At 40.4% G+C, this 26,313-nt stretch overlaps 1 protein-coding gene across 1 annotated transcript; it reads right to left on the reverse strand.

Moving 5' to 3' along the window:
• Window positions 1-883: 883 nt before the first annotated feature.
• Window positions 884-26,313, reverse strand: LOC139459910 (delta-aminolevulinic acid dehydratase-like). Its single transcript, XM_071241634.1, has 9 exons — window positions 26,147-26,313; window positions 24,271-24,418; window positions 20,136-20,271; window positions 12,704-12,787; window positions 11,394-11,538; window positions 10,689-10,776; window positions 9,078-9,164; window positions 7,381-7,510; window positions 884-6,001 (listed from the first exon to the last, which is right to left on the reverse strand). The coding sequence occupies exons 1-9, from the start codon at window positions 26,257-26,259 to the stop codon at window positions 5,946-5,948; spliced, it is 987 nt and encodes a 328-aa protein (XP_071097735.1). The 5' UTR covers window positions 26,260-26,313; the 3' UTR covers window positions 884-5,945.

Raw genomic sequence — 26,313 nt, forward strand, 5'->3', positions numbered from 1 at the left:
CTGAAGACAGTGGGTGATGATTGTTGCCATTGTTCTGAAGACAGTGGGTGATGATTGTTGCCATTGTTCTGAAGACAGTGGGTGATGATTGTTGCCATTGTTCTGAAGACAGTGGATGCTGATTATTGCCATTGTTCTGAAGACAGTGGGTGAAGATTGTTGCCATTGTTCAGAAGACAGTGGATGCTGATTGTTGCCATTACTCTGAAGACAGTGGGTGATGATTGTTGCCATTACTCTGAAGACAGTGGGTGATGATTGTTGCCATTGCTCTGAAGACAGTGGGTGATGATTGTTGCCATTATTCTGAAGACAGTGGGTGATGATTGTTGCCATTGCTCTGAGGACAGTGGGTGATGATTGTTGCCATTGCTCTGAACACAGTGGGTGATGATTGTTGCCATTGTTCTGGAGAAAGTGGGTGATAATCGTTGCCATTGCTCTGAAGACAGTAGGAGCTCATTGTTGCCATTGCTCTGAAGACAGTGGGAGCTCATTGTTGCCATTGTTCTGAAGACAGTGGGTGTTGATTGTTGCCATTGTTCTGAAGACAATGGGAGCTTATTGTTGCCATTGTTCTGGAGACAGTGGGTGATGATTTGTTGAGACCTCTGGGTGAAACTGGGGTGCGAACAGTTCCCCAAACATGAACTATGATGCCTGCATCTGTGAGGATGATCTCAACGATGAAATATGCCACACAAAGTAAATGACTTGTGGGTTGTCCACATGTTCAAGATGTAGTGGCTGGTTAAAGGCTGGGGGTAAGTATTTTTAACAAGGACAATCACGCGTAAGCTGAATTAAACAAAGGACTGACCCAAGCTACCGACCCTACTCCACAGCCAGTAGAAGTTAAATTAAAGAAAACTCCACGCAGAAATGAAGTCATTGTTCTGCTGAAAGCCCCGCTGTAGAGAACAGCAGCTATACAGGTTTATTCAATTCAATGCAACACTAAAAGGTTAAAACATTTCATTATAATATATATAAAATACAGAAAATATACATATATATATATATATATATATATACAACACTGCCACGTGTATACAAGTACACAATTGATATGTTCATCTTCAAATAAATACGTTAAAACATTTGCAGAATCACAAAACCTGGAGAATCACTTTACACTCCTGTAGCAACTGATCGAACTGTTGATGAATTGTTTCCTTAGTCTTATTTCCAGCAACATATTATGTGTTTCCAGATTGGCAGGGTTTATTGAAGTTTCAGTGCCTGGAAATTTCATTTGGAATCAATAATGTTAGTTGTAGGATTCCAACTGAAACAAATCTGGGGCATTGACATGCAAACTAAAGGTTATCAGTTCCTTTCTGAAGCACTCTATATCAAAGTGAACTCTTAGCAGAATGTGGGGAAAAAACTAGATTTGATCAAACTTTTTCTAATTTTGGATTGAGAAAAAAAGATCAAGGAAAGTATTCATGCACAGTGAATAGTCCAGGCCTTGAATCCTATCTAATCACATTTCTCAACCAATCACATTGCAGCACACACTGCCATACAATAGTACATCAATTGCAACCTATAATAAATTTTTAATTTGAAATATTCGAAAGGTCGGTCACATGACCACGACACTGAAGTTCATAAGTGTATGAATAACACATTTTTCAAGATTGTATTCTTGAAATGACAAATACTGATTGACTAGTTCCTATTGGGAAACCCCTGGGAATTCCCCAGCATGAATAAATACAGAAAAGCGTGGTGTCTCTTGTCATTTAGACCCTTTAATGTTGAACTTAGCGTTTTAGCATACATTTGGATAAGTCAGGGAGTTGATTGCATGCCCATTAAGCGATATACTCGCTACAACCCATCCCAGAAAACAAAAAGAAATGCACATCCCAAGCCAAGAATCATAGTATTGACTCGATCAGTGTCTAAACTACAGTGACAGTCTACAGCAATCTATGAATTTACAAGCTCCAATGTTAAAAAAGTTTGGCCCTCATTCTATAAAGGTTCATACTCCAACAAATTCACACAAAGTGAAAGTCAATTCTTAAGTAAACATAGATGTTGTGGTTGATTTTAAAACTACTCATCAAGCGACCGCGATATAGTTGTAGTAGCTGTACCTACATTGCAACAGTATCACAACAGTGTTCTCAACTATTGCAATTGTAAATACGTCCTCGATCGTCAGCCCAAACAAACACTGAGTGCCAGTGTTAGTAATCCTACCAGTGAAGCACAGACAGTGTTGTTCAAAACAAAACTCAGTTCTCACATCGATGTAGGTGCAAAGTTGGAGTAGAAGGGACAAGGATTGTAACAATGTGGAATCAGATCACACATCAACAGCACAGCAAGAGGAGCGGACCAAGGGACAAGGACTGTAACGTGGAATCAGATCACACATTAACAGAGCACAGTGAGAGCAGCGGACCAAGGGACGAGGACTGTAACGTGGAATCAGATCACACATCAACAGCACAGCAAGAGGAGTGGACCGTGGAATCAGATCACACATCAAGGGAGCACAGCAAGAGGAGTGGACCGTGGAATCAGATCACACATCAACAGAGCTCAGCAAGAGGACTGTAACGTGGAATCAGATCACACATCAACAGAGCTCAGCAAGAGGAGTGGACCGTGGAATCAGATCACACATCAAGGGAGCACAGCAAGAGCAGTAGACCAAGGGACGAGGACTGTAACGTGGAATCAGATCGCACATCAACGGAAGCACAGCGAGAGCAGCGAACCAAGGGACGAGGACTGTAACGTGGAATCAGATCGCACATCAACAGAGCTCAGCAAGAGGACTGTAACGTGGAATCAGATCACACATCAACAGAGCTCAGCAAGAGGAGTGGACCGTGGAATCAGATCACACATCAAGGGAGCACAGCAAGAGCAGTAGACCAAGGGACGAGGACTGTAACGTGGAATCAGATCGCACATCAACGGAAGCACAGCGAGAGCAGCGAACCAAGGGACGAGGACTGTAACGTGGAATCAGATCGCACATCAACAGAGCTCAGCAAGAGGACTGTAACGTGGAATCAGATCACACATCAACAGAGCTCAGCAAGAGGAGTGGACCGTGGAATCAGATCACACATCAACGGAAGCACAGCAAGAGCAGTAGACCAAGGGACGAGGACTGTAACGTGGAATCAGATCGCACATCAACAGAGCTCAGCAAGAGGACTGTAACGTGGAATCAGATCACACATCAACGGAAGCACAGCGAGAGGAGCAAATTGCTTGCATAAACTCCTCCAAAGGCACAGGACTGCGTAGGGTTGGGGGTGGGTGGGGGGTGTTTTGATATGTTGACATCATCTCTATCCAATCAGACAAAAGTATGCAGTACTCAACAATCAATACACTGAGATCTAGTCAGCTTGAACGCCACAGATATTGCTACATGTGGGGGAGGCAATGCCAGCAGGTGAATAGACATTCACCAGGACATATACATGGGTCCTGATGGGATTACTCATCGGAATAAGATGACTCAAAAACACCATCTGAAACAGGATATCCTTAAACATTTAAAAGAAAATGACTTGTCAAAAAAATGTATTACTCTTGCAGTAAAAGTTTTGGTCCTACAATGTTTTCACTCTTGTTTTATTAATTTGTTTAGAAAAACATGAAATCCATAAAGAAAATAAAGCAAAATAAAAAGTAAATAATGCTGTGTTCCACCATTTGCTGACAAAACAAACATTTATAACCTATCTGCACTGATTGTACTGCCTGTAACATGATAACTGTCGACTGACAAAAGTCTCTAAATATTCTACCTAAAAATCGCCACCATCAGAACCCTCAAATATCACAGACCCCGGAAGACAAGTCTCACAAAGGACGTGTCAGGTAAGCCCTAAGCAAACACTGACTGCCCAAGCTAAATGACAGATTCTTGAATCAATCATTTATCAGCTTTCATAAACAATTTGACTTCAGTTATGTACCACCAGAGGTTAAAATTTTTATCATAACTAAAAAAAAAACACGCTCTTTGGGGTGTTTATACTTTGGCGCTCAGAAACAACAGGCTGTATATATATCCACAGCTATATTACAGCACAGATTTTATTATTTCCATTCAGAACTGCTCATTTATGCTTCTGGGTTTTTTTTAGAGACGGAAATCAGATATGATGTTTGAATATTCGCTCGACTGTACCAAGAATTTAGAAGCCTCGACACTTGACGTGACCTCCTATTGAGGGTTTGTAAGATCTTCGCTCAGGCAGGTATTATATCGAAGGTAACGATCTGCTTATAATGAGAACAAAAAAGCCTCTGTTGAAGCTAAATATATATTACTGCACAGTGGCTCATTATATACAAGAAGAAGAAACAGAACACAGTACAACCTTGTAAGTTATAATACACAATGCCTTTTGATAGTGGATAAAGTAAAAAACGTTATATATAGTATAATACAGATTCTAGTACTTTTGGGGGTTGAATCCCATCTGGGATCAGGAACCACACTGCCAGAGTGAGGCACCTAATCGCCAGAACGCAAAGTCATGATTTAACCCACCCAGCCACCGAGGCTTGCATAAAATGAAAGTCTGACAACTGGTAGTCTAGATCAATACTTTGTGTACCCCTCTCATAATAAATTGGTAGGTCTCCCATGGCCAAAAGTTGAGAATACACAAACCCCCAAAATACACTTGTTACATTTGACCAGTCAGGTTATTATTGTTGACTTATTTTTTTATAAGAATTTATGTCAATATATTTCTCCATATAATTATGGTGAGTTGGGTTTAACGCCACTTTTAACAATATTCCATTCATATCACGGCGTGTGAGCTTAATGTGGGAGGAAAGCCCGCAGTGATGTAGGTCTCAGACGTTTACCACTTCGGTGAAACCCACGAGCACGGGTATGGTGCTGACAAACCTAGAAACATAATCGGGGCGAACCGGGATTAAAAACCACAATCATGGGTTTCTGGCATGCCCAAGGGACGCAACTCTGCATAGCGAATCGCGGCGACTGGGCCACCCATGCCCCCTATAATTATAGAGGTATAAACTTGAAAATTGCTGTACATACTTACAAAATGTCAACAAAGTCTGCACGCTATTATTTTTACATTTATACCCCTAAAAACACCCCAAATATGGAAGTCAAATCTTAAGTAAACACTATCTGGAATTTGTACATCTGCATGCTGTGAAAAGTGGCCTCCAAAACGAAGGGAGATAACTAGGAGCATACGTACAGGCTGATGCAGCCTTCCAGCCAGGTCCAATGTTCAAACACTTTCTGTACTAAAATACTAAATCTGTATGCAGAAAGCCATTTTAAGTGTAAACTATTTACCTGAGTTACTGAAATATCTACAAACACTGTTCACTTGACAAAACAAATGAAATTTAAAGTATCGTCGGGTCATAGGTTGTTGGACATCATATGTTTTCGGTCAGCCATGTTTAATATGATTACTCGCACCAACACATGGTGTGTGGCGTCATACAGACATTGTAAATATTCAGATGATGACATGTTTTTAAGATAAAGTCATCTTTTATAAGTGAGTGAGATGTTTAACAGTGGTTCTTGTGATTAACAAGAAAATTACAAATGTTACTTAAGCATCCGAAAACCCATAACACGGGGATATGTCAAGTGCACTGCTTCCCACTCAGCTAAGTTTACATCTACACTGGAGATGGCGTTTATTAACCTTACTTGAACACAGACATGGTCTGCAGTTAAACTGTTAACTGCAAATAGCATTTTTTATAAAATATGTCCAACATTAACTAAAACACAAAAATATATCCTGTGTTACTTAAGTAGCCCTCAGCTCAAGCAGTGGATCTTATGGACAGACACACTGTGAGCATATAGATGAGAAGACTAGTCCATGTATCTTTTCAGTCTGAGTCTTTTGATGAATGTTGTGATCAGTCGTCTCTCTGCGCTGCTACTTCAGCCAGTCAAGAAGTTGCGGCACGTAGTAGGTGATGATGATGTCAGCGCCTGCGGATGAAAGTTTTATCTCAAATCATTCAGTTGAATTACAGGCAACGCGTCATAAAGTGAATTGTCAGCTATCAGTGGCTTGCATGGGTCATCTATTTTTAAGCCAATGGATCTCTCAGTAATACTGTAAACAGGGAATTTTTTGCGACCGTTTTATTATTGCGAGTTTTGCGAACAAGACTCAATCGCAAAAATTAAAAACGCAAAAATAAGTATAAATAATACATACATACTTTATTCATTGCAACACGTCATCAAATGTTGAAATCATCAACCAAAACCACAAGTTACTCAATAAGTTAAAAACACAAATGAATGCAGAATGGTCACACAATAGATCACAAATGACAGTGTAAACAGACCAATTAGCGTCACTGTTACCCCTTGCAATCCCTTCCGGTCAACTTTCCGGCCAACTCAGATTAACTAGCTTCGGAGAGAAGCTGTCTATTGTTTGGTAATCGAGGGGTCATCTCAACACGGCAACTCGCAAAAATATCTCGTCGCAGTATTGTCTTTGGTGTGGTATTCGCAATATTTTAACGGCGCAGAAATAAAGCTGTTTACAGTAGTTCTTGGGGTCCAAGACATGAAGACAGGAGTGCCAAGCCACCGATTGATTTAACCTGATTTCCATGTGTTTTACTTATGACTTATGACACTAGGTCTCGGATAAAATAAATTTGAACAATGGGAAAGGTCATTATGGATTGCTATTACTTCTTTGTTGGACTTCCAATTCAAAATTCTTTCCAAAGATAAAGATATACAAGTTTCTATTTCAAGCTGGGATCTGATACACTAGAGGTGGATTCTGGCAAGACTGCCATTAAAAGATGTAGCAGGATCACGAGGAGTACATGGAGTTTTATGCGTCCCGCGTGAGGATTTTTAAAATGGTTTCAGAAAACCTAACGAGGGACGCATAAAACCCCATGTACCCCGCGTGATCCTGCTACAACAAATTTATCTTACCAAAATGTTTTAATATGACATTGTAAAAGAATTAACACAAATTCAAAATTGATAGAAAACAGCTGTTGAGCTGAGGTTAACTCGTGCTGTGTCACGTGGCTTCCTCTGACTCGGGAAAAGCGTGCAGAATTTTGCTTTGAAGTGGGGAATTATGGATTCAGAAATCCACGTGCAGTATGTAGTGCTCATGGCGGGGTATAAGAGATTTATTTCCCTGCTGACAAATTTATTACCCTCCAAGGCGGGTTACTCAGTATTTTATTAAGATTACGTGGAACAATCAGATCTCATCATTCTGACAGGGAGGTATGATAAAAGTCTGTGTACTCCTGTTAACAAAAATCTTTGGCCAGCTTCTAGCCATCGAATAATTCCTGAAGTATCGTATAGAAATGTCCTACCAGCTCTTCTCATGCTTTGTAGAGATTCCAGGACAATGGCCTTCAACTCAAACGCTCCGGCCGCGGCCCCATGGTACAACATGGCGTACTCTCCTGATACATGGTAAATTGCCAGTGGATGTGTTGGGTACTGAAACAAATGTGGTGGTACAACTCTAATACATGACACATAGACATGATACATAGAGCAATGCCTATTTACTAAGGCTAGCCTTAGGATGATTCCAGATCTACTACCCCGGTACCCATCCCCCTATTACCTGACCCCACCCGGGTACCCATCCCCCTATTACCTGACCCCACCCGGGTACCCATCCCCCTATTACCTGACCCCACCCGGGAACCCATCCCCCTATTACCTGACCCCACCCGGGTACCCATCCCCCTATTACCTGACCCCACCCGGGTACCCGCTGTAGGTCTCAAGAGGTAGGTACAAACTGTTCAATTGAGAAAAGTTTGACCGTAGCCCTGGCAAAATGTGTTTAGATACACGTATAAAATGATCTGGTGTACACACTGAAGTTGACTGAAGCTTTGTATATATTCTAACATATAAAGGTCAGAAAGAATGGGCTTAGTAGTCAGAAAGAACTGCAAACATTAGTGACTTGTAGTTAAAACATAGAGGTCTTGATAATTTATGTCTTTAAACAATATATTACGTGACTAACCACGGGTCCGGGTAGGTCCATGGGTCCCCGGGTCCTACTCATTACCCAGCCGACCCAAGTACCCGAGTTACCTGTCCCAGCCCTACTATTGACATCATTTGAGCGTGTAAATCGCCATTTTTCACATAGCCTGGCTTACAATAGTTCAACCAGTTCATGTTAACTCGTCTGACTGATTTTGTGACATTCTAAAGATATTTTGCAATCAGACCTAGCATTGTGTTTCTTGTCACAGTAAACCTTGCCTGATTCATCCGGGCCGGGTTATTGCAAAACATGAATTTCACATGTTAAAAATCAATACAAAGCGAAAACATGAATTGATATATGGGGAAAATGGTGTGTATCGCACATGAAATCTTAAATACATGGTTACACGAGTGAATTGTGACAGCACGGTGACACATGAATCGTAACAGCACGGTTACACATGAATTGTGACAGCACGGTTACACATGAATCGTGACAGCACGGTTGCACAAGTAAATCGTTACACATGAATCCTTACTCCAGTGAATCATGACAGCTCTAGACCTGTAAAGATCCGGGTTACAAATCTTCAGCAACCCATGCTTGTCGAAAGAGGCGACTAACGGGATCGGGTGGTCAGGCTTGCTGACTTGGTTGAAACATGTCATTGTATCCCAATTGTGTTGATCGATGCTCATGATGTCGAACAATGCTCATAATGTCAATCACTGGATTGTCTAGTCCAGATTCGATTATTTACAGACCACTTCCACATAGCTGGAATATCGCTGAGTGCAGCATTAAACAACAAACAAACAAACCAAATATGACAAGACACTGTTTATCCTACAAGATACACCCCGCAATCAGCAGGTAGCCACCAAGTTGTGTCGTTGTGTATTGTTCAGTGTTGCCCGTACCACAACATCTATTCTCACGTCAGCAAAAATGACCAACAGAGTTGTCATCTACCTCATGTCAAAAGAAGTACTCCACTAGAAAATGTCACCAGTACTTGAATTTTACAAGTCTTGACCAAAGTTGTTTTTATACCTTTTGTTTGGTCATCCTGACCACGTCCAGGTATGCTATCCCTGGCTTGACCATCAGCATGTCCGCACCTTCCGCCACGTCCCGATACTGAAATAGTAGGACCATCCTCATCTGCATCCCATCACAACTATACTGAGACATCTGGAGGACGACATTCCTGCTGAAACTATTACCGTGAAAGTCCACCCAGATGAAGAGTGAGTGAGTGAGTGAGTTGGGTTTTACATCGCTTTTAACAGTATTCCAGTTATATCGCGGTGTGTCAGCTTAATGTGGAAGGAAAGCCCGCAGTGATGCAGGTCTCAGACGTTTACCACTTCAGGGAAACCCACGAGCACGGGTATGGTGCTGACAAACCTAGAAACATAATCAGGGCGAACCGGGATTGGAACCCACAATCATAGGTTTCTGGCGTGCCCAAGGGACTCAACTCTGCACAGCGAATCGTGGCGTCTTAGACGACTGGGCCACCCGTGCCCTCCGCAGATGAAGAACAGATCAGTGAAGCAAATAGTGACCTTGAAAATAAGGTCAATGTCGGCATCATTAAATGAATTTTTCAGACTCATCTAACTAACCTTACCACCTTATTACATAAACATAATCAATATTTTTTGTCTTGTGATATTTCATGAGCAGCAGAAAACAGAAAAGCTTTTGGTGACCATATTCATCCATTGTCTTTGTACTTCCCAAACAAACTTTTCAGCAAATTCAACAGTGTTTAGGGAGAAATCCAGCCAACAAATTAGTGTGGAGGCTTCTAAATTCTAGTGTCTAGGGCAGTGAATCGGACTTCTGTATGTCAACAATCTCATTAAAATCAGATCTTAGTTCTCACTACCGCTAAACAAAAATCTGAGGACGCCGCCACATTATGGGTCACATCAGACAGACGTTGTGTGAACTTTGACCGACCAATTCAACGACTGACAAGTCAACATTAGCCAATCAGAAGGCAGCTTTGAAGAGTTTCTCATGCTTTACGGCACTAATTTCAAATTGGCGACTATGCTTCGAAACATATTGCCAAATTCCCGATTAAAAATTTGAAACCTGAACAAAAGAACGTTCTGGAATGGCTAATAGATGGTCTAGATTGTATTGATTCAATCGTTAAGCCCGTAACTATTGTTCAGAATACCCTGTGTTTCAGTTTTCAAGGTTGCATAATTAGAAATCACATTCCAACAGTCACTTTCATGATCTGGTAAGCGATGTTCTGATTGGTCGGATGAAAGGTCTTTCTGACGTGATCCCTAATGGGATGTCCTTAGATCTTTGTTTAGCATCCATAGGGGTGACTATTCAGGAAGCATGTGTTGTCTGTTGTTTGTGGGGGTGTCTTTTTTCTGTCTCACTTTACAAAGCATGGACCTAGATTGTAAGAAAACACTACCCTGTACACACTGCAGCTGACAGTAGATGACCTTGACATTGGTCACAGAAGAACTGACATCTAATGAGCCCAAAAAATAATGCATGCTTCACTGGGAGTTGAAGCGTCCATCAGGAGGAATTGGCAGGTCTTGAAGTAGAGGGTAAGGCAGAACAGATTTGGGTGAGATCACATGAACATAGAAGGTGAGCTTCAGAGCCCGGACTACCCACCACCGCCCGCTCCGCCAGTCCGATGGATCCTGGGGGCAGCTGGTAGCACTTCCTGTCTCCGAAGGACGGCGCACTCTTGGCAGCATCTCTGTGATAAGGAGAAATTACAATATTACTCATGAAATTATTAAAAAGTGCTGAACATTGAAACTAACAATATATAAATGAATAACCACTCTCGATTATCTGCCAAGATTACATTTAGCAAAGCAGGCAAATAGTGGTGAAATATATATGAATGGATCACTGATCACTGAAAAGGCATTATTTAAAAAAGAGTCAGGGATGGACAAACCATGTAGTGATTGACATTATTCGCAAAGATTCATCCGTCGGGGTAATATGACTTACAATCAACCAAGTCACCGAGCCTCACCACCCAACCCACTTAGTCACAACCTACGGGGGACCAAATGTATCCCAGAATCCCCATCACGTTAGCTGAGCAATACTCCTATTACATTTATTATGCTTAAAAAAATTAAAGAATTGGTTCTCAGGCCATAACTTTTGAAATTATAGTAGGGGCCGGTGGGCAGGTGTATGCTCATGATGTCAGTCACTGGATCATCTGGTCCAGACTCGATTATTTACAGACTGCTGTCATATAGCTGGAATATTGCTGAGTGCTGTGTTAAACAACAAACAAACATACACTATCATCATAGCGCTAAGATGCTAAATGGAAGTGAAGATGACCTGTACCTGAATGGACCATAGAAGCTGGAGGCAAACTTGGCGCTGTAGCTCATGACGGCGACTTTGTTGTCGAGACCCGCCTCTCTCAGCCCCTTCTTGATGGCGCCAATCCGACCATCCATCATGTCGGAGGGAGCGATGACTTGGCAACCTGGGAATACAAGTGTAAGAGCCTGTAAGAATTCCTGTATTGTTATAGAAGACCAGCAGTGATTGCACTCCACGAAGTCACAATCAGAAGACGGAGTGCGCAGTGGAGAAACTAGCAGCTGTGATTGGATAATATTCTGTAAGATCTTGATGCTTTTATAATCAAGATCCATCCTGTAATTAAAACTGTTAATGTTTTTTTAATATTTAGACCTATTTACAAACATCATTACTTATGCTGAATGTGTCAGAGATATGACTGATGTATTTGAAGAAAGTGTCATCTGGTGCAGAACTGTGATTCGTGTGTTTAGCTTCCTGTACTCATAAATAAACCTGGTCATTTATTGCAGCTTTAAGGCCTGGCTATGCATATGCATATTTCATGATTTAGAGGCAATGGCTAGGGTAAGGTTGATATCAGTCGTAAATTCATCTTATGACTTGTAGCCAATCTGAGACGTCGGACCGGAATGCTACAGTGCACATAGGCAGTCTTATCTAGCTGGTCCCCCATTGGACCATTTGGTCACCTATTATCACAAGGCTATAGGTTGGGCGCATTGCAAGCCGAGGATCGCTTAGAGAAAGCAAATTAACTGCTGCAACAGTTTGAAGTACTAGCGCACTCTTCCAAAATGGCAGCGCAACTACTGTTTGGTTGCCTTGACGTAATGAAGAACGTAATAGAAGAGGCTCGATGACAAGCTGATGAAATTTATGACTACTTTGAAGATGTGGAGCAGACTGAGGATGATGGGGTGTTGGCTGCCTTTGGTCATTTCCCAGTTGATCCAGTCAAGACATTTTTGTTCCACTGTCAAACTCAGGTGCCATTTTGGTTTGAGAACGAAGCGACCTCAGCCAGCGATTTTTTTCGGTTGCAAGAGGCTGAAAGTGCACTCTTGTAAGGCAAATCGCTGTACATCGCAAGCGATTGGTGCTTTGCAACTCAGCCCTTACGCACCCTGGAATCCCAACAGAATAGGATAAAAGTAACTTCATTTCTTCTAGATGATCGATACTGTCGATAGTGAAACATGACACCATGGTAACTACTGATATCTACCACGTCATGGACAATTGTGATGTATCAATACTTTGATCAATCGTTACACCCCAACTTATACAGACCAACCAACAGTTGATAGATAATTACAACATACCTGCTTTGGCATAGTTGACTGCAATGGCTGCGAGACGGGCAATACTGGCTTCATTGTCCAGACTTCCATCCTCTCTCAGAATACCTGCATGATGGGGAAACATCAATCTCATTAAAATCAGACCTTAGTTCCCAAATTTGTAATCGAGAATTTGTGAAAATATGTTTCGAAGCATAGTCGCCAATTTGAAATTAGTGCTGTAAAGCACGAGAAAGCTGCCCTCTAACTGGTCATTCTATTTGTCGGTCAAAGTTCGCGCAAGGTCGGTCTGACGTGACCCGTAATGGGATGTCCTCAGATCTTTGTTTAGCGGTAGCGAGAACTAAGGTCTGATTTTAATGAGATTGGGAAAACATGGAGTTTTATCGAATCAGAGGAGAAACACCAGGTGTTATCAGATTTGTGGGCGTTAATGAGTATTCAGTGTTACAGAGTATTCAGTGTTTCTTCGTATTACAGTTTCTGCTAATCAAACACTCAATAATGCCCAGAAATTTGAAACCTACAATGTTAATCAATATTGCAAATACCAACAGTTTATGGCAATTTTTCAGTGCAAAAATCGACATGTGCCCCAAAACATGTAACATCATGCTATTCTGCATGAAATAGGTTTCACAATGAAACATGCAGTAGTGAGTGATAACCTGAACATTTTCAATGAGTGCCTTGTAACAACTTGGATCGTAAGATTGAGTGGGAGGAACCAGCTTCATAGACCTCGAGGTTTCCTAGGCGATGGTACAAATGTAAAGATTGACAACAGATGGACAAGAAAAAAGTGTCAAAACAATAGGTCACTTGTCTTTCAGCAAGGTCAAATGACGTTCAGCAAGGTCAACAACAAATGATAAATAATTGTAAAATAAATAAACCAACCCCAAAATATTTTTTTTATATTTCTCTTTCCCCATTTTTATATAATGGGAAACAGTTTTCCAAATCAAATATTCTGCTTACAGGAAAAAATAGAAACAGAATAGCCTGAATACATTTGCCATACATTAGATGAAGTTCATATCATATCAATAATAACTTGCATTTCCTCATATCATATTTCTATATGAAAGTAATTGTGTTTATACCATCTGCTGGCTCCACTGCCAGTCAACAGCTGGCTGTCGTATCACAAGGTTGTATACTGTATGTGTGTTACAGGACATATCTCAGGTGAACCATCCATGTTATATGTGGTATAACACCAACACTTAAGGTCACATAACACCAACACTTAAAGTCACATAACACCAACACTTAAGGTCATATAACACCAACACTTTAGGTCACATAACACCAACACTTAGGGTCATATAACACCAACGCTTAAGGTCACATAACACCAACACTTAAGGTCACATAACACCAACACTTAAGGTCACATAACACCAACACTTAAGGTCGCATAACACCAACACTTAAGGTCACATAACACCAACACTTAAGGTCACATAACACCAACACTTAAGGTCACATAACACCAACACTTAAGGTCATGTAACACCAACACTTAAGGTCACATAACACCAACACTTAAGGTCACATAACACCAACACTTAAGGTCACATAACACCAACACTTAAGGTCACATAACACCAACACTTAAGGTCACATAACACCAACACTTAAAGTCACATAACACCAACACTTTAGGTCACATAACACCAACACTTAAGGTCACTTAACACCAACACTTAAGGTCACATAACGCCAACACTTAAGGTCACATAACACCAACACTTAAGGTCACATAACACCAACACTTAAGGTCACATAACACCAACACTTAAGGTCACATAACACCAACACTTAAGGTCACATAACAAAAACACTTAAGGTCACATAACACAAACACTTTAGGTCACATAACACCAACACTTAAGGTCACTTAACGCCAACACTTAAGGTCACATAACGCCAACACTTAAGGTCACATAACACCAACACTTAAGGTCACATAACACCAACACTTAAGGTCACATAACACCAACACTTAAGGTCACATAACACCAACACTTAAGGTCACATAACAAAAACACTTAAGGTCACATAACACAAACACTTTAGGTCACATAACACCAACACTTAAGGTCACATAACACCAACACTTTAGGTCACATAACACCAACACTTTAGGTCACATAACACCAACACTTTAGGTCACATAACACCAACACTTTAGGTCACATAACACCAACACTTAAGGTCACATAACGCCAACACTTTAGGTCACATAACACCAACACTTAAAGTCACATAACACCAACACTTTAGGTCACATAACACCAACACTTAAGGTCACTTAACGCCAACACTTAAGGTCACATAACGCCAACACTTAAGGTCACATAACACCAACACTTAAGGTCACATAACACCAACACTTAAGGTCACATAACACCAACACTTGAGGTCACATAACACCAACACTTAAGGTCATGTAACACCAACACTTAAGGTCACATAACACCAACACTTTAGGTCACATAACACCAACACTTAAGGTCACATAACACCAACACTTGAGGTCACATAACACCAACACTTAAGGTCATGTAACACCAACACTTAAGGTCACATAACACCAACACTTTAGGTCACATAACACCAACACTTAAGGTCACATAACACCAACGCTTAAGGTCACATAACACCAACGCTTAAGGTCACATAACACCAACACTTAAGGTCACATAACACCAACACTTAAGGTCACATAACACCAACACTTAAGGTCACATAACACCAACACTTAAGGTCACATAACACCAACACTTAAGGTCACATAACACCAACACTTTAGGTCACATAACACCAACACTTTAGGTCACATAACACCAACACTTTAGGTCACATAACACCAACACTTAAGGTCACATAACGCCAACACTTAAGGTCACATAACACCAACACTTAAGGTCACATAACACCAACACTTAAGGTCACATAACACCAACACTTAAGGTCACATCACACTAACACTTTAGGTCACATAACACCAACACTTAAGGTCACATAACACCAACACTTTAGGTCACATAACACCAACACTTTAGGTCACATAACACCAACACTTTAGGTCACATAACACCAACACTTTAGGTCACATAACACCAACACTTAAGGTCACATAACGCCAACACTTTAGGTCACATAACACCAACACTTAAAGTCACATAACACCAACACTTTAGGTCACATAACACCAACACTTAAGGTCACTTAACGCCAACACTTAAGGTCACATAACGCCAACACTTAAGGTCACATAACACCAACACTTAAGGTCACATAACACCAACACTTAAGGTCACATAACACCAACACTTGAGGTCACATAACACCAACACTTAAGGTCATGTAACACCAACACTTAAGGTCACATAACACCAACACTTTAGGTCACATAACACAAACACTTAAGGTCACATAACACCAACACTTTAGGTCACATAACACCAACACTTAAGGTCACATAACACCAACACTTAAGGTCACATAACACCAACACTTAAGGTCACATAACACCAACACTTTAGGTCACATAACACCAACACTTAAGGTCACATAACACCAACACTTAAGGTCACATAACACCAACACTTAAGGTCACGTAACACCAACACTTTAGGTCACATAACACCAACACTTAAGGTCACATAACACCAACACTTTAGGTCACATAACACCAACACTTAAGGTCACATAACACCAACACTTTAGGTCACATAACACCAACACTTTAGGTCACATAACACCAACACTTTAGGTCACATAACACCAACACTTAAGGTCACATAACACCAACACTTAAGGTCACATAACACCAACACTTAAGGTCACATAACACCAACACTTAAGGTCACATAACACCAACACTTTAGGTCACATAACACCAACACTTAAGGTCACATCACACTAACACTTAAGGTCACATAACACCAACACTTTAGGTCACATAACACCAACACTTTAGGTCACATAACACCAACACTTTAGGTCACATAACACCAACACTTAAGGTCACATAACACCAACACTTTAGGTCACATAACACAAACAAATCACAAAAATTCTGTTGTTACCAACTTCCCACCTAGGGCTGGCACGGGTAACTCGGGCCGGGAGGGTACTGAGAAGTTTCATTACGCGATACATGTATATTGACAAAAATTACGTAGAGCTCCATGCCTACACAACAAGCCACTAATGTTCACATTTCTTTCTGACTATGCACACATTCCTTCTGACTTTTATATGTTTGAATAAAGATAAAACTTCAGTCAACATTAGTGTATGCATGACCAGATCTTATTATACGTGTATCTAAATACATTTTGCAAGGGCAACAATCAAACTATTCCTAAACAGACATTTTGTACCGATCTCTTGAGACCTACAGCGGGTACCTGGGTAGTGTCGGGTAACAGAGGGGTGGGTATCCAGGTAGTAACTTTTGGACTCATCCCAGCCCTATTCCCAACGACCCACACTAACAAAATGTATGTACATATATACCGTATACGATATAATAAGCGCCCAGGGCGCTCTCAAAATTAGAATGAGGGGGCTCTTATTAGAATATTATTTTGAGATAAAACAATAGAGATGAAAAATCATAAATTTCATGGTTTATGCTGACAGCCTGAAATGTTTATATATACGACAGATATATTTTTCCAGAATTTAATTGCCCATAATTAAGGGTGCATATAACAAACGTATTATGCACGAATAAATAATTCTTGTGTAAATTGATCAATCGGTAGGGGTGCCAATTAGGATTGTTCACTAGCCAGAATATTAGCAAATATGGCTGTGGGGGCTTATTACGTCGAATACGGTATATATGTAAGTGATAAGGTAATGATAAGGCCCTTTTGATTTTCAATCTAAATTTGGATCACAGTATCATATATACTAGTTTCACTAAAACATATAATTAAGAAATATATTGATGAAATTATTTTTTTTAATATCAAAATGCTGAACAGCTGTTTTCTTTGAAATGTACATTTCTATGTTGGTCCATTCTCATGAAACAGCACGTTCCCACTGCTTTCAGGAATCAGTTTTATGCAGGTGTAATAATTTCTGAATAAGCTCGGAGCTGAAGAATTTTGTCAACATTTTCCCCAGTTTTCCGTGGATGAATTCTGTGTTTTACAACCATATTTAGGGACGCAACCTGGAGGTTAGAGTGCTGGCTTGTGAGAATGAAGACAGGCTTGACTCATCACATGGGTGCCATGTTGTTTGTTTGTTTGTTTTTTAACGCCGCACTCAACAATATTCAAACTTTTTGACGGAGGTCTGTAAAATAATCGAGTCTGGACCAGACAATCCAGTGATTGACAACCTGAGCATTGATCAACGCAGTTGGGATATGATGATATGCATCAACCAAATCAGTGAGTCTGACCACCCGATCCTGTTAGTCGCCTCTTACGACAAGCATAGTCACCTTTTACGGCAAGCATGGGTTGCTGAAGACCTATTCTACCACGGAACTTCACGGGTCGTGTACCATGTTTGTTTGTTTTTTAACGCCGCATTCAGCAATATTCAAACTTTTTGACGGAGGTCTGTAAAATAATCGAGTCTGGACCAGACAATCCAGTGATTGACAACCTGAGCATTGATCAACGCAGTTGGGATATGATGATATGCATCAACCAAATCAGTGAGTCTGACCACCCGATCCTGTTAGTCGCCTCTTACGACAAGCATAGTCACCTTTTACGGCAAGCATGGGTTGCTGAAGACCTATTCTACCACGGAACTTCACGGGTCGTGTACCATGTTTGTTTGTTTTTTAACGCCGCACTCAACAATATTCAAACTTTTTGACGGAGGTCTGTAAAATAATCGAGTCTGGACCAGACAATCCAGTGATTGACAACCTGAGCATTGATCAACGCAGTTGGGATATGATGATATGCATCAACCAAATCAGTGAGTCTGACCACCCAATCCTGTTAGTCGCCTCTTACGACAAGCATAGTCACCTTTTACGGCAAGCATGGGTTGCCGAAGACCTATTCTACCACGGAACTTCACGGGTCGTGTACCATGTTTGTTTGTTTGTTTGTTTTTTAACGCCGCACTCAGCAATATTCCAGCTTTTTGACGGAGGTCTGTAATATCAAGTCTGGACCAGACAATCCAGTGATTGACCTCATGAGCATCGATCCACACAATTGGGATCGGTGACATGCATCAACCAAGTCAGCGAGCTTGTGGGTACCATGTAACGCCATGTACAAAGCAAGTATATATGCTACTCAAAACAAGTAAAAGAACTGTGTTACAATACCACCAAGCCATGACAGATTGACTATAGTCATATGGAAAAATCAGGTGTTCTTAACTTCTTTTGAGTAGTATATTTGCAACGTTTGAAGTTGATACAGTGTGTAACTTTTACAATGACAAGCACCCCTAGACTTTCATGTTTCATTAGGACACTGTATGAGGGACATGTATGGTTGTGTACCGAACAATAGTTACAGCTGATATATTGGCTACAAGAAATCTGTAGACCTCATGTTTATCGAGATCAGTGCAGATCTTCTGACACAGGTCTACACCAAATGTCAGTAAACTCCCCAAATGGAATTTTAAAAATCCAATTGATGTCATTGTTAATACAGTCATATTAGTTAACTTAAGTGATGGCCCAGCTGGTCAAGGGGACTCTGATAATAGGACCAAAAAAGATAAATCCTTAACATTTAGTTTTATACCAATGTATTGGAACAATGTTAACACAAAATGTTTTATTACATCTGGATATACAAAACTATCAACTCTTCAAAAATCCTAATTTTAGACAAAACATTATTTTTTTAATTGTAAATAAATCCTTGCAACCACTGTTTCATTAATAAACAAAAGTTTGGATTGTGTGTCTTTTCCTTTTCTCTGATGGTGGTGTCTCCTCACATGGAAAGTGTAGAGCTGTAATGATTATAATCAGCCATAACACGGCCTTACTGTCATATATGTATCGTAGAGGTAGCAATGTGGGTTTTTTCAACTGTGCCACAGGGCAGTCATTAAGATATTTATGTTTTGCCCTTGGAATGCCAGTGTGACAACCTGAAGAATAAATATGATACAGCGAAAGAGGGCAGGGTACACCAAAACTGATCACAACTATCAGGGATGGGGGTGGGGGTGGGGGGTGTGTGTGTTAAATTTTAAAATTAATTAGGGGCTGGTCATTTATTATAGGGGGGAGCATGACAAAAAGTTATGGAGTGGGGGGGGGTGGGGGATGGGGGTGGGGATGTCAGTATAACATGACACAGTCCTAACAACAATCTCACTCCCACAATAATAAAATACATGACCACTCCCTAAATCATCCCTCCAGGCACTAGGAACATACTTTAGCTGGCCATATCGATTATAAGTGTACATGTGGACTCACCACAATGTCCATGGCAGGTGTAGGGGCACAGACAGACATCACAGGCGATGAGGAGATGGGGGAACCACTTGCGGAGCAGCCCAATAGCCAGCAGAACCGGCGTTGTTGGCAGGTCCGCACCCGTACCCTCGTTGTCCTGAAACAACAAACATTTACATATCAAACAGATTACAGTGTGTGCTATTTAATGCCGTGCTCAGCATTATTCTTGTCAAATCAGTGAGGCCTGTAAATAATTGTGTGTGTGTGAGTGTGTCTGTGTGTGAGCGAGTGTGTGTGTGTGTGTGTGTGTGTGTGTGTGTGTGTGTGTGTGTGTGTCCATTTCCGTGTGTGTGTGTGTGTGTGTGTGTGTGTGTGTGTGTGTGTGTGTGTGTGTGTGTGTGTGTGTGTGTGTGTGTGTTTGCACATGTATCAATTTGCATTAGTCTAATGCTAACCCAATAAAATTAGTCCCAACGAAACCTGAGGGATCATTATCAAAGTTCTGCAGTTTAAATTACAATCAAGTGATTGACAACATGAGCATCGATCAACGCAATTGGTATCGATGACATGAATCAACCAAGTCAGTGAGCCTGACCACCAGACGTGCCGGGCAACAACATGCACCATCTTTGAACATCTTTTTCATGAATCTATTGTTACAAATGCATAAAGTCTTTGACCTGAACACTACATATTGGAACTGCCAGAAAAAAGGGTGCTTTTCAATGTCATTTTTTAAAACCATAGCATATTTTAGGGTTGGGTTGGCACATGCTGAAAGTTTTCAGAAAAAGCATGTGTCCTGACATGCTGCAGCTCCTATGTCCTCCTCCAGGCTGGAGAGACTCCGAGTAATCCATGTTTACATTACAGGAACTGTTGACATATACCCTAGGGGCTTGCATCAGACTGAGTCTGTGAACAGCATACCTGGGCCATGATCTGCACTCTACCTGGCTCTGTTTATTATTCGTGTAAATAATTATAAAGTTTCCTTCCGGGATAGGGACTGATGGAACTATTCTCAGCTTGGTTAATTGCTAGAACCCAGTTGGTTGACATTGGGATGGAAGCATGGCTTGGCAACACTTTTGTAATCATTCGGCTTACGGATTCGAGTCAAAACTTAACAAGCAGAAAATAAAGACACATCGTTCAATGAGGGGTATAAATCAGGCAGTAATTTTCAAGTCATATGTCTCAGTCACACAAATGTTTAAGAAAACAAATTTTAAGTTAAAAAAAGAAAAATAGATGTATTTTTTCAGAAAATCCAAATATTGAAAACAAACTTCACACTGCACCTCTCCTATTGATATAGAAACTTGACCCCAAATTGGAAAACAATCCATGAAGTAGTGTTCAAGTCATAGGTCGCACAAATGTTCAATAAAAAAATATTCTAAGTTCTCAACATGAATAACATGATATTTTTACAGAAAATACAAATATCAAAATCAACCATTTCATCGCACCTCTTCTATTAGCATAGAAACTGTTCCCTAACTTTGAAAACAATCCATGAGGTAGTTTTCAGATTATAGGTCACACAAATGTTTAACTTTAAGTAAAAATAATTCTAAGAAATCTTTTTCAAAATAACTGTATTTTTTCAGAAAATCCAAATATTGAAGTCAAACTTCTCACTGCACCTCTCCTACAGGTATACAAAGTGTTCACTAAGTTTGAAAAGAATCTATGGAGTAGTATTCAAGTTATAGGTCACACAAAAATGTCCTCACACAAGGATGGAATTCCTCGGTTTTACTATACACCTGTGTATTTCGACCAATCAGAGGCTGTGTTTACGAGGACAGCAGTGTACAGTCACACAGTAGAATACAGTGATACCTTGGTTGTTTGTGGCACAAGAGTCCACGCCTTTGTGATTCATTCAACGGAAAACGTAATCTAGACGATAATGACATCCTTTCGTGACAGCGCAAAAAGCATCATCCACTCACCTTACATAACTGTAAGACTACAAACAGAGAAGTTCTACAGCAGCGGAACATATACATCCACCGACAAAAGAAACGTGACTACCATACATGTTTGTTTATATAAGAAGAATTACACACATTCAATGCATAGATGCATGACTTGAGATGCACCATTTGTCTCATGCAGGATTAGAGTGTAAAATTTGGAAATCACGAGCAGCATCTTGTGCTAAGAATTAAGTCACTCTGTGGCAGGGTTCCCCCTAGACTCCAATATCTGAGAGTCACCTTGACTCAGCCTATGAATTTTTGGGAGTCAAAAATATTTTTTGGGAGTCAAATGTTTTATTGTATGATTAATGAAAAACTAGACGTAAATTTTAAGATGTTTGCATAAATTGTCTTCAGATAATGTTTATAAATTAAGTTCAGGTGAGTAATTGTAATAATTTCATTCCAAAGCTGGTAAACAACATAGATATTTTGAAATTTCGTCAGTCATGACGCAGTCATTTATTTCTGGACGTATTTTTCCTTAATTGAGAGTCATATATGCAAGAATTCTGCATCAGGGGAAACCCTGCTGTGGTGACACTTGACTGATTGTCAGTTTTGTCATTAATTGGCACACATTGGAAACATCTCTTCTTAAGTTACATACTTCTCTATATTTTTCTATAGTTCGCGTTTCTTTTGGGAGTGAGTGTATATATCAATAAACACTTGGAGTTTAAGGATGAGTCCCAAATAAAATTCCAGCTTATCCAAGCGTATCTTTTGTCTTGCTAACTGTGAACATTTCATTGTAACAGAAACATGCCGAACTACCCGAACTACCCCTCAATGGTGATGAAAAAATATTTATTAGGTTTTCTTCAAAATGAACACAAAATGTGAGTAGGGAGCATTAATTTAGTTTTTGCTTTTTTTAAACAAGGTGATTTTCTGACAATGCACGCACTCCTTCTGACTTGTTATGTTTTATTAAAGATAAAGCTTCAGTCACCTTCAGTGTATGCATGACCAGATCATTTTATATGTGTATCCCTGTGTTATGGGTTTTCAAACTTTTAAGAAAATTCATATTTTTTTCGATAATCACATGAATAACTTTTCCTTAAAACAAGGAATCATGTGAGTATTTACAATCTCTATGTCATGCTACATGCCCTGTTTTGCACAAGTAATCGTGATAAACATTGCCACCTGAAACGAATGATGTCAGAAAACCTATGATCCGACAATATATGTTACCATATAAACAGTTTTTGCCAAGCTCCGGTAAAACAATCCCAAATCAGACATTTTGTACCCAACTTTAGAGATAAACAGCTGGTTCCTGGGTAGGGTAATAGGGGGTCGGGTACCCAGGTCGTAAATTTGGACTCGTCCCTGCCCTAGCGTGATTCATCAAGTAATAAAACAAGGGAACACAAGCAGCAATTTGCTTCATCTGAAAACACCTGGTGACAATGATTAACATCACTGGTAGTCAGGCAGGCTGGCACGAAAGCCATATGTGACTAGTTTCACTCCATGTTTCAAGAAAGATATTTTCATATGATTTACCAAAATGCCCACTTTGGCTCAAGAATTGACTTCACAATCTTCCCGAGACAAGGGAGTTAACTGACTTTAAAAGTCCAGTTTCCACCCTTGCCAAACTAGACTGGAATTACCGGGCTCGATCTTAGCGCCACCAATGGCTATTACGAGTTATGTCCTTCTAAGCTTCTCCTATGGTCCAATCAGATTCCACCTCTCGTATCACTTGCATTTGCTTCAAACAAAATGGCGGCGCCCAGTCAAAACGATCTGATCGATAATCAAGATCTATATTGTGATAAAACGGGTGTTACATTGCGAAGTGTATCAAATCACGTGAGCACCTTGATTAAAAACATGAAAAGATTTGGAAAATATCTGTTGGCAACGAGTTGGCGGTGCAAATGCTTTGCAAATCTTGCAATCAACCTAAATCTGCACGACATTTTATGAACCGGATTTCGATTTCCTTGCGCGATCTCGATTGGACTATGTATAGACTCGTTAGTCCAGCCAAAATGTAACTCCATTATACGAGCCTAGTTTAGCAAGGGTGGAAACTGGACTTTTATAGTCATTTAACTCCTTTGTCTCAAGAAGATGTGATTTCACTACCTGTCACATTTTTTATTATCACGAAAACATGAATCAAAGCCACCTACCTTGTATATTTTCCCAGGCACTCCAAACAGTAGGACTGTCTTTAACCCTTTCTCCACCAGGGGTGCAAGCGCTTCCTTCAACCGATGGATGCCGTACCGAAACTGGCCGGGCATGCTTGTAATCTCCTGGACTGCATCTTCTTCATCGCTGGAAAAGTCAAAGACCGATGAAGATTGTTTGTTTGTTTGTTCGCTACACTATCACTATCACAGCCATACGGCAGTGCTCTGTAAATAATGGAGTCTGAACCAGACAATCCAGTGATCAATATTGTGAGCAACAATCCACGTTGGGGTTGTTGGGGTACCAGGACAAGCTATCTACCATGTCCCTAAGCCTGAACAACAGATCCAATTGGTCGTCTCTTGCTACAGGCCTAAGTTGCTGGGGACCTATTCTAACCCAGGATCACCATATGGTGAAGATTTATTTGTTTGTTTGCTTGTTGTTTAACACCACACTCTGCAATATTCCAGCTATATGACAGTGGACTGTAAATAATCAAGCCTGGACCAGACAATCTAGTGATCAACATCATGAGCATTGATTCATACGATGTCATGCATCAACCAAGTCAGCGAGCCTGACCACCCAATCTCATTAAACACATCTTACAACAAGCATAGTCACCTTTTACGGAAAGCATGAGTTGCTGAAAACCTATTCTACCCCAGATCTTCATAGGTCAAGGAATAATTTAAAGTAATAATAAACGTTATGAGTGGAACTATTCATGAAAGTGTGAAAAGAACAAAAAACAATTTTTTAAGAACTTGTATAGATCAAATAAAAACTTCTCCATCCTGTGAAATATGATAGGTTGATGCTACACCACGTTTTGAAAACAAGCTTGAAAGTCAAGGTGTAGTCTAGATCAATATCCTATAGCAGGAAACCCACAGACCTAAGATCCCCTTCGTCTTGAACATTGTCCATCCACCCTGTTTAATCAAGCTCACATGCCTACAGACTTTGAGTGCCTGAGTATGTTTTTATTGTGAATATTACCACTGTCAATTTAATGCCGTCAATGTGACATCGTGGCAAAGCTGCATCGCAGTATTCAGAATCAGATACAGTAGCATTGTGACATCATGACAGACTGATGTCATAATATTATCTTTAACTGTAATCACTTTTCCCTAAAGCCAGAGCCGAAACAGGTAGGGGAACAATTCATTTCATGTGATTATTTTGAGAATTGTTTTATATATATGTGCTACTGCACACTAGTGAATATCCCCACTTTATTTATATACATGATGGCGGTGAACTCTGTACCACTGAGTGGATTGCTGCTCATGTTATCAACCATTGGTTTTCCAGATCTTGGTTGCACTACTATAGGCTGCCGTGATACAGCAGGAATCTTGCTGACAGCATTCCCTCACTCACTCTGGTAGCAAAGAGGGGATGCTGGGTTAAAAATGGAGAGCATTTACAGGTGCTTTTGAAAACCAAAATGTTAATGTATGCTTTTAATTACTAATATTAGAATGCGCAGTTAAGATAGAAGTGAAATTGGGATAAAAATTGAGATATCTAGAGTTAACAAAACTTCAGAGTCCAGGGTCAGTATAGCGGACATGTGCACTATCCCATAGGCTACAATCTGTGTCGACACCGGTAAACAACGTCGGTCAGGACACGAGTACTGACCCCGAGTCTAGATCTGCTGTACTCTCGACATGCTGACATTTGAATTAGCGTGATACAATACCAGACAGTTATGTTCAACAAACAGACAACGCATAGCATACCTAAAAACTCATCGTATGAATAACATAGTGTTCGTGTCAACTCAAAGTCGAAACATTCTGTCAGCGTTACACGTGTATAATATTTTCAGAAATACGACATCGTCGTTGTACTCACACGATGAACACGGGATAAATCAAGTTCTCCGATGTAATGGTAGTATTCGCCGAGTTCCAGCTTCTCAATATCGGGTGATGGTACCCTCCGTGTAGTACCGTGTGGTCCGCCATCGCACTGCTTCGTCTACTCACGAGGAGTCAATAACTGTGTTATCGAGTTTACTT

Source organism: Haliotis cracherodii, unplaced genomic scaffold (assembly GCF_022045235.1).
Source record: "Haliotis cracherodii isolate W230 unplaced genomic scaffold, xgHalCrac1.p SCAF_13, whole genome shotgun sequence".
Taxonomy (NCBI): Eukaryota; Metazoa; Mollusca; class Gastropoda; order Lepetellida; family Haliotidae; genus Haliotis; species Haliotis cracherodii.

Excerpts from the sequence above, each read along its gene's own strand:
- LOC139459910 (XM_071241634.1), bottom strand. The coding sequence starts at position 26,259 with ATGGCGGACCACACGGTACTACACGGAGGGTACCATCACCCGATATTG. Across the intron at positions 24,419-26,146 it reads ATTTATCCCGTGTTCATCGT|CGATGAAGAAGATGCAGTCC; the intron begins GTGAGTACAACG and ends TGACTTTTCCAG. Across the intron at positions 10,777-11,393 it reads AGCTTCTATGGTCCATTCAG|AGATGCTGCCAAGAGTGCGC; the intron begins GTACAGGTCATC and ends TCCTTATCACAG.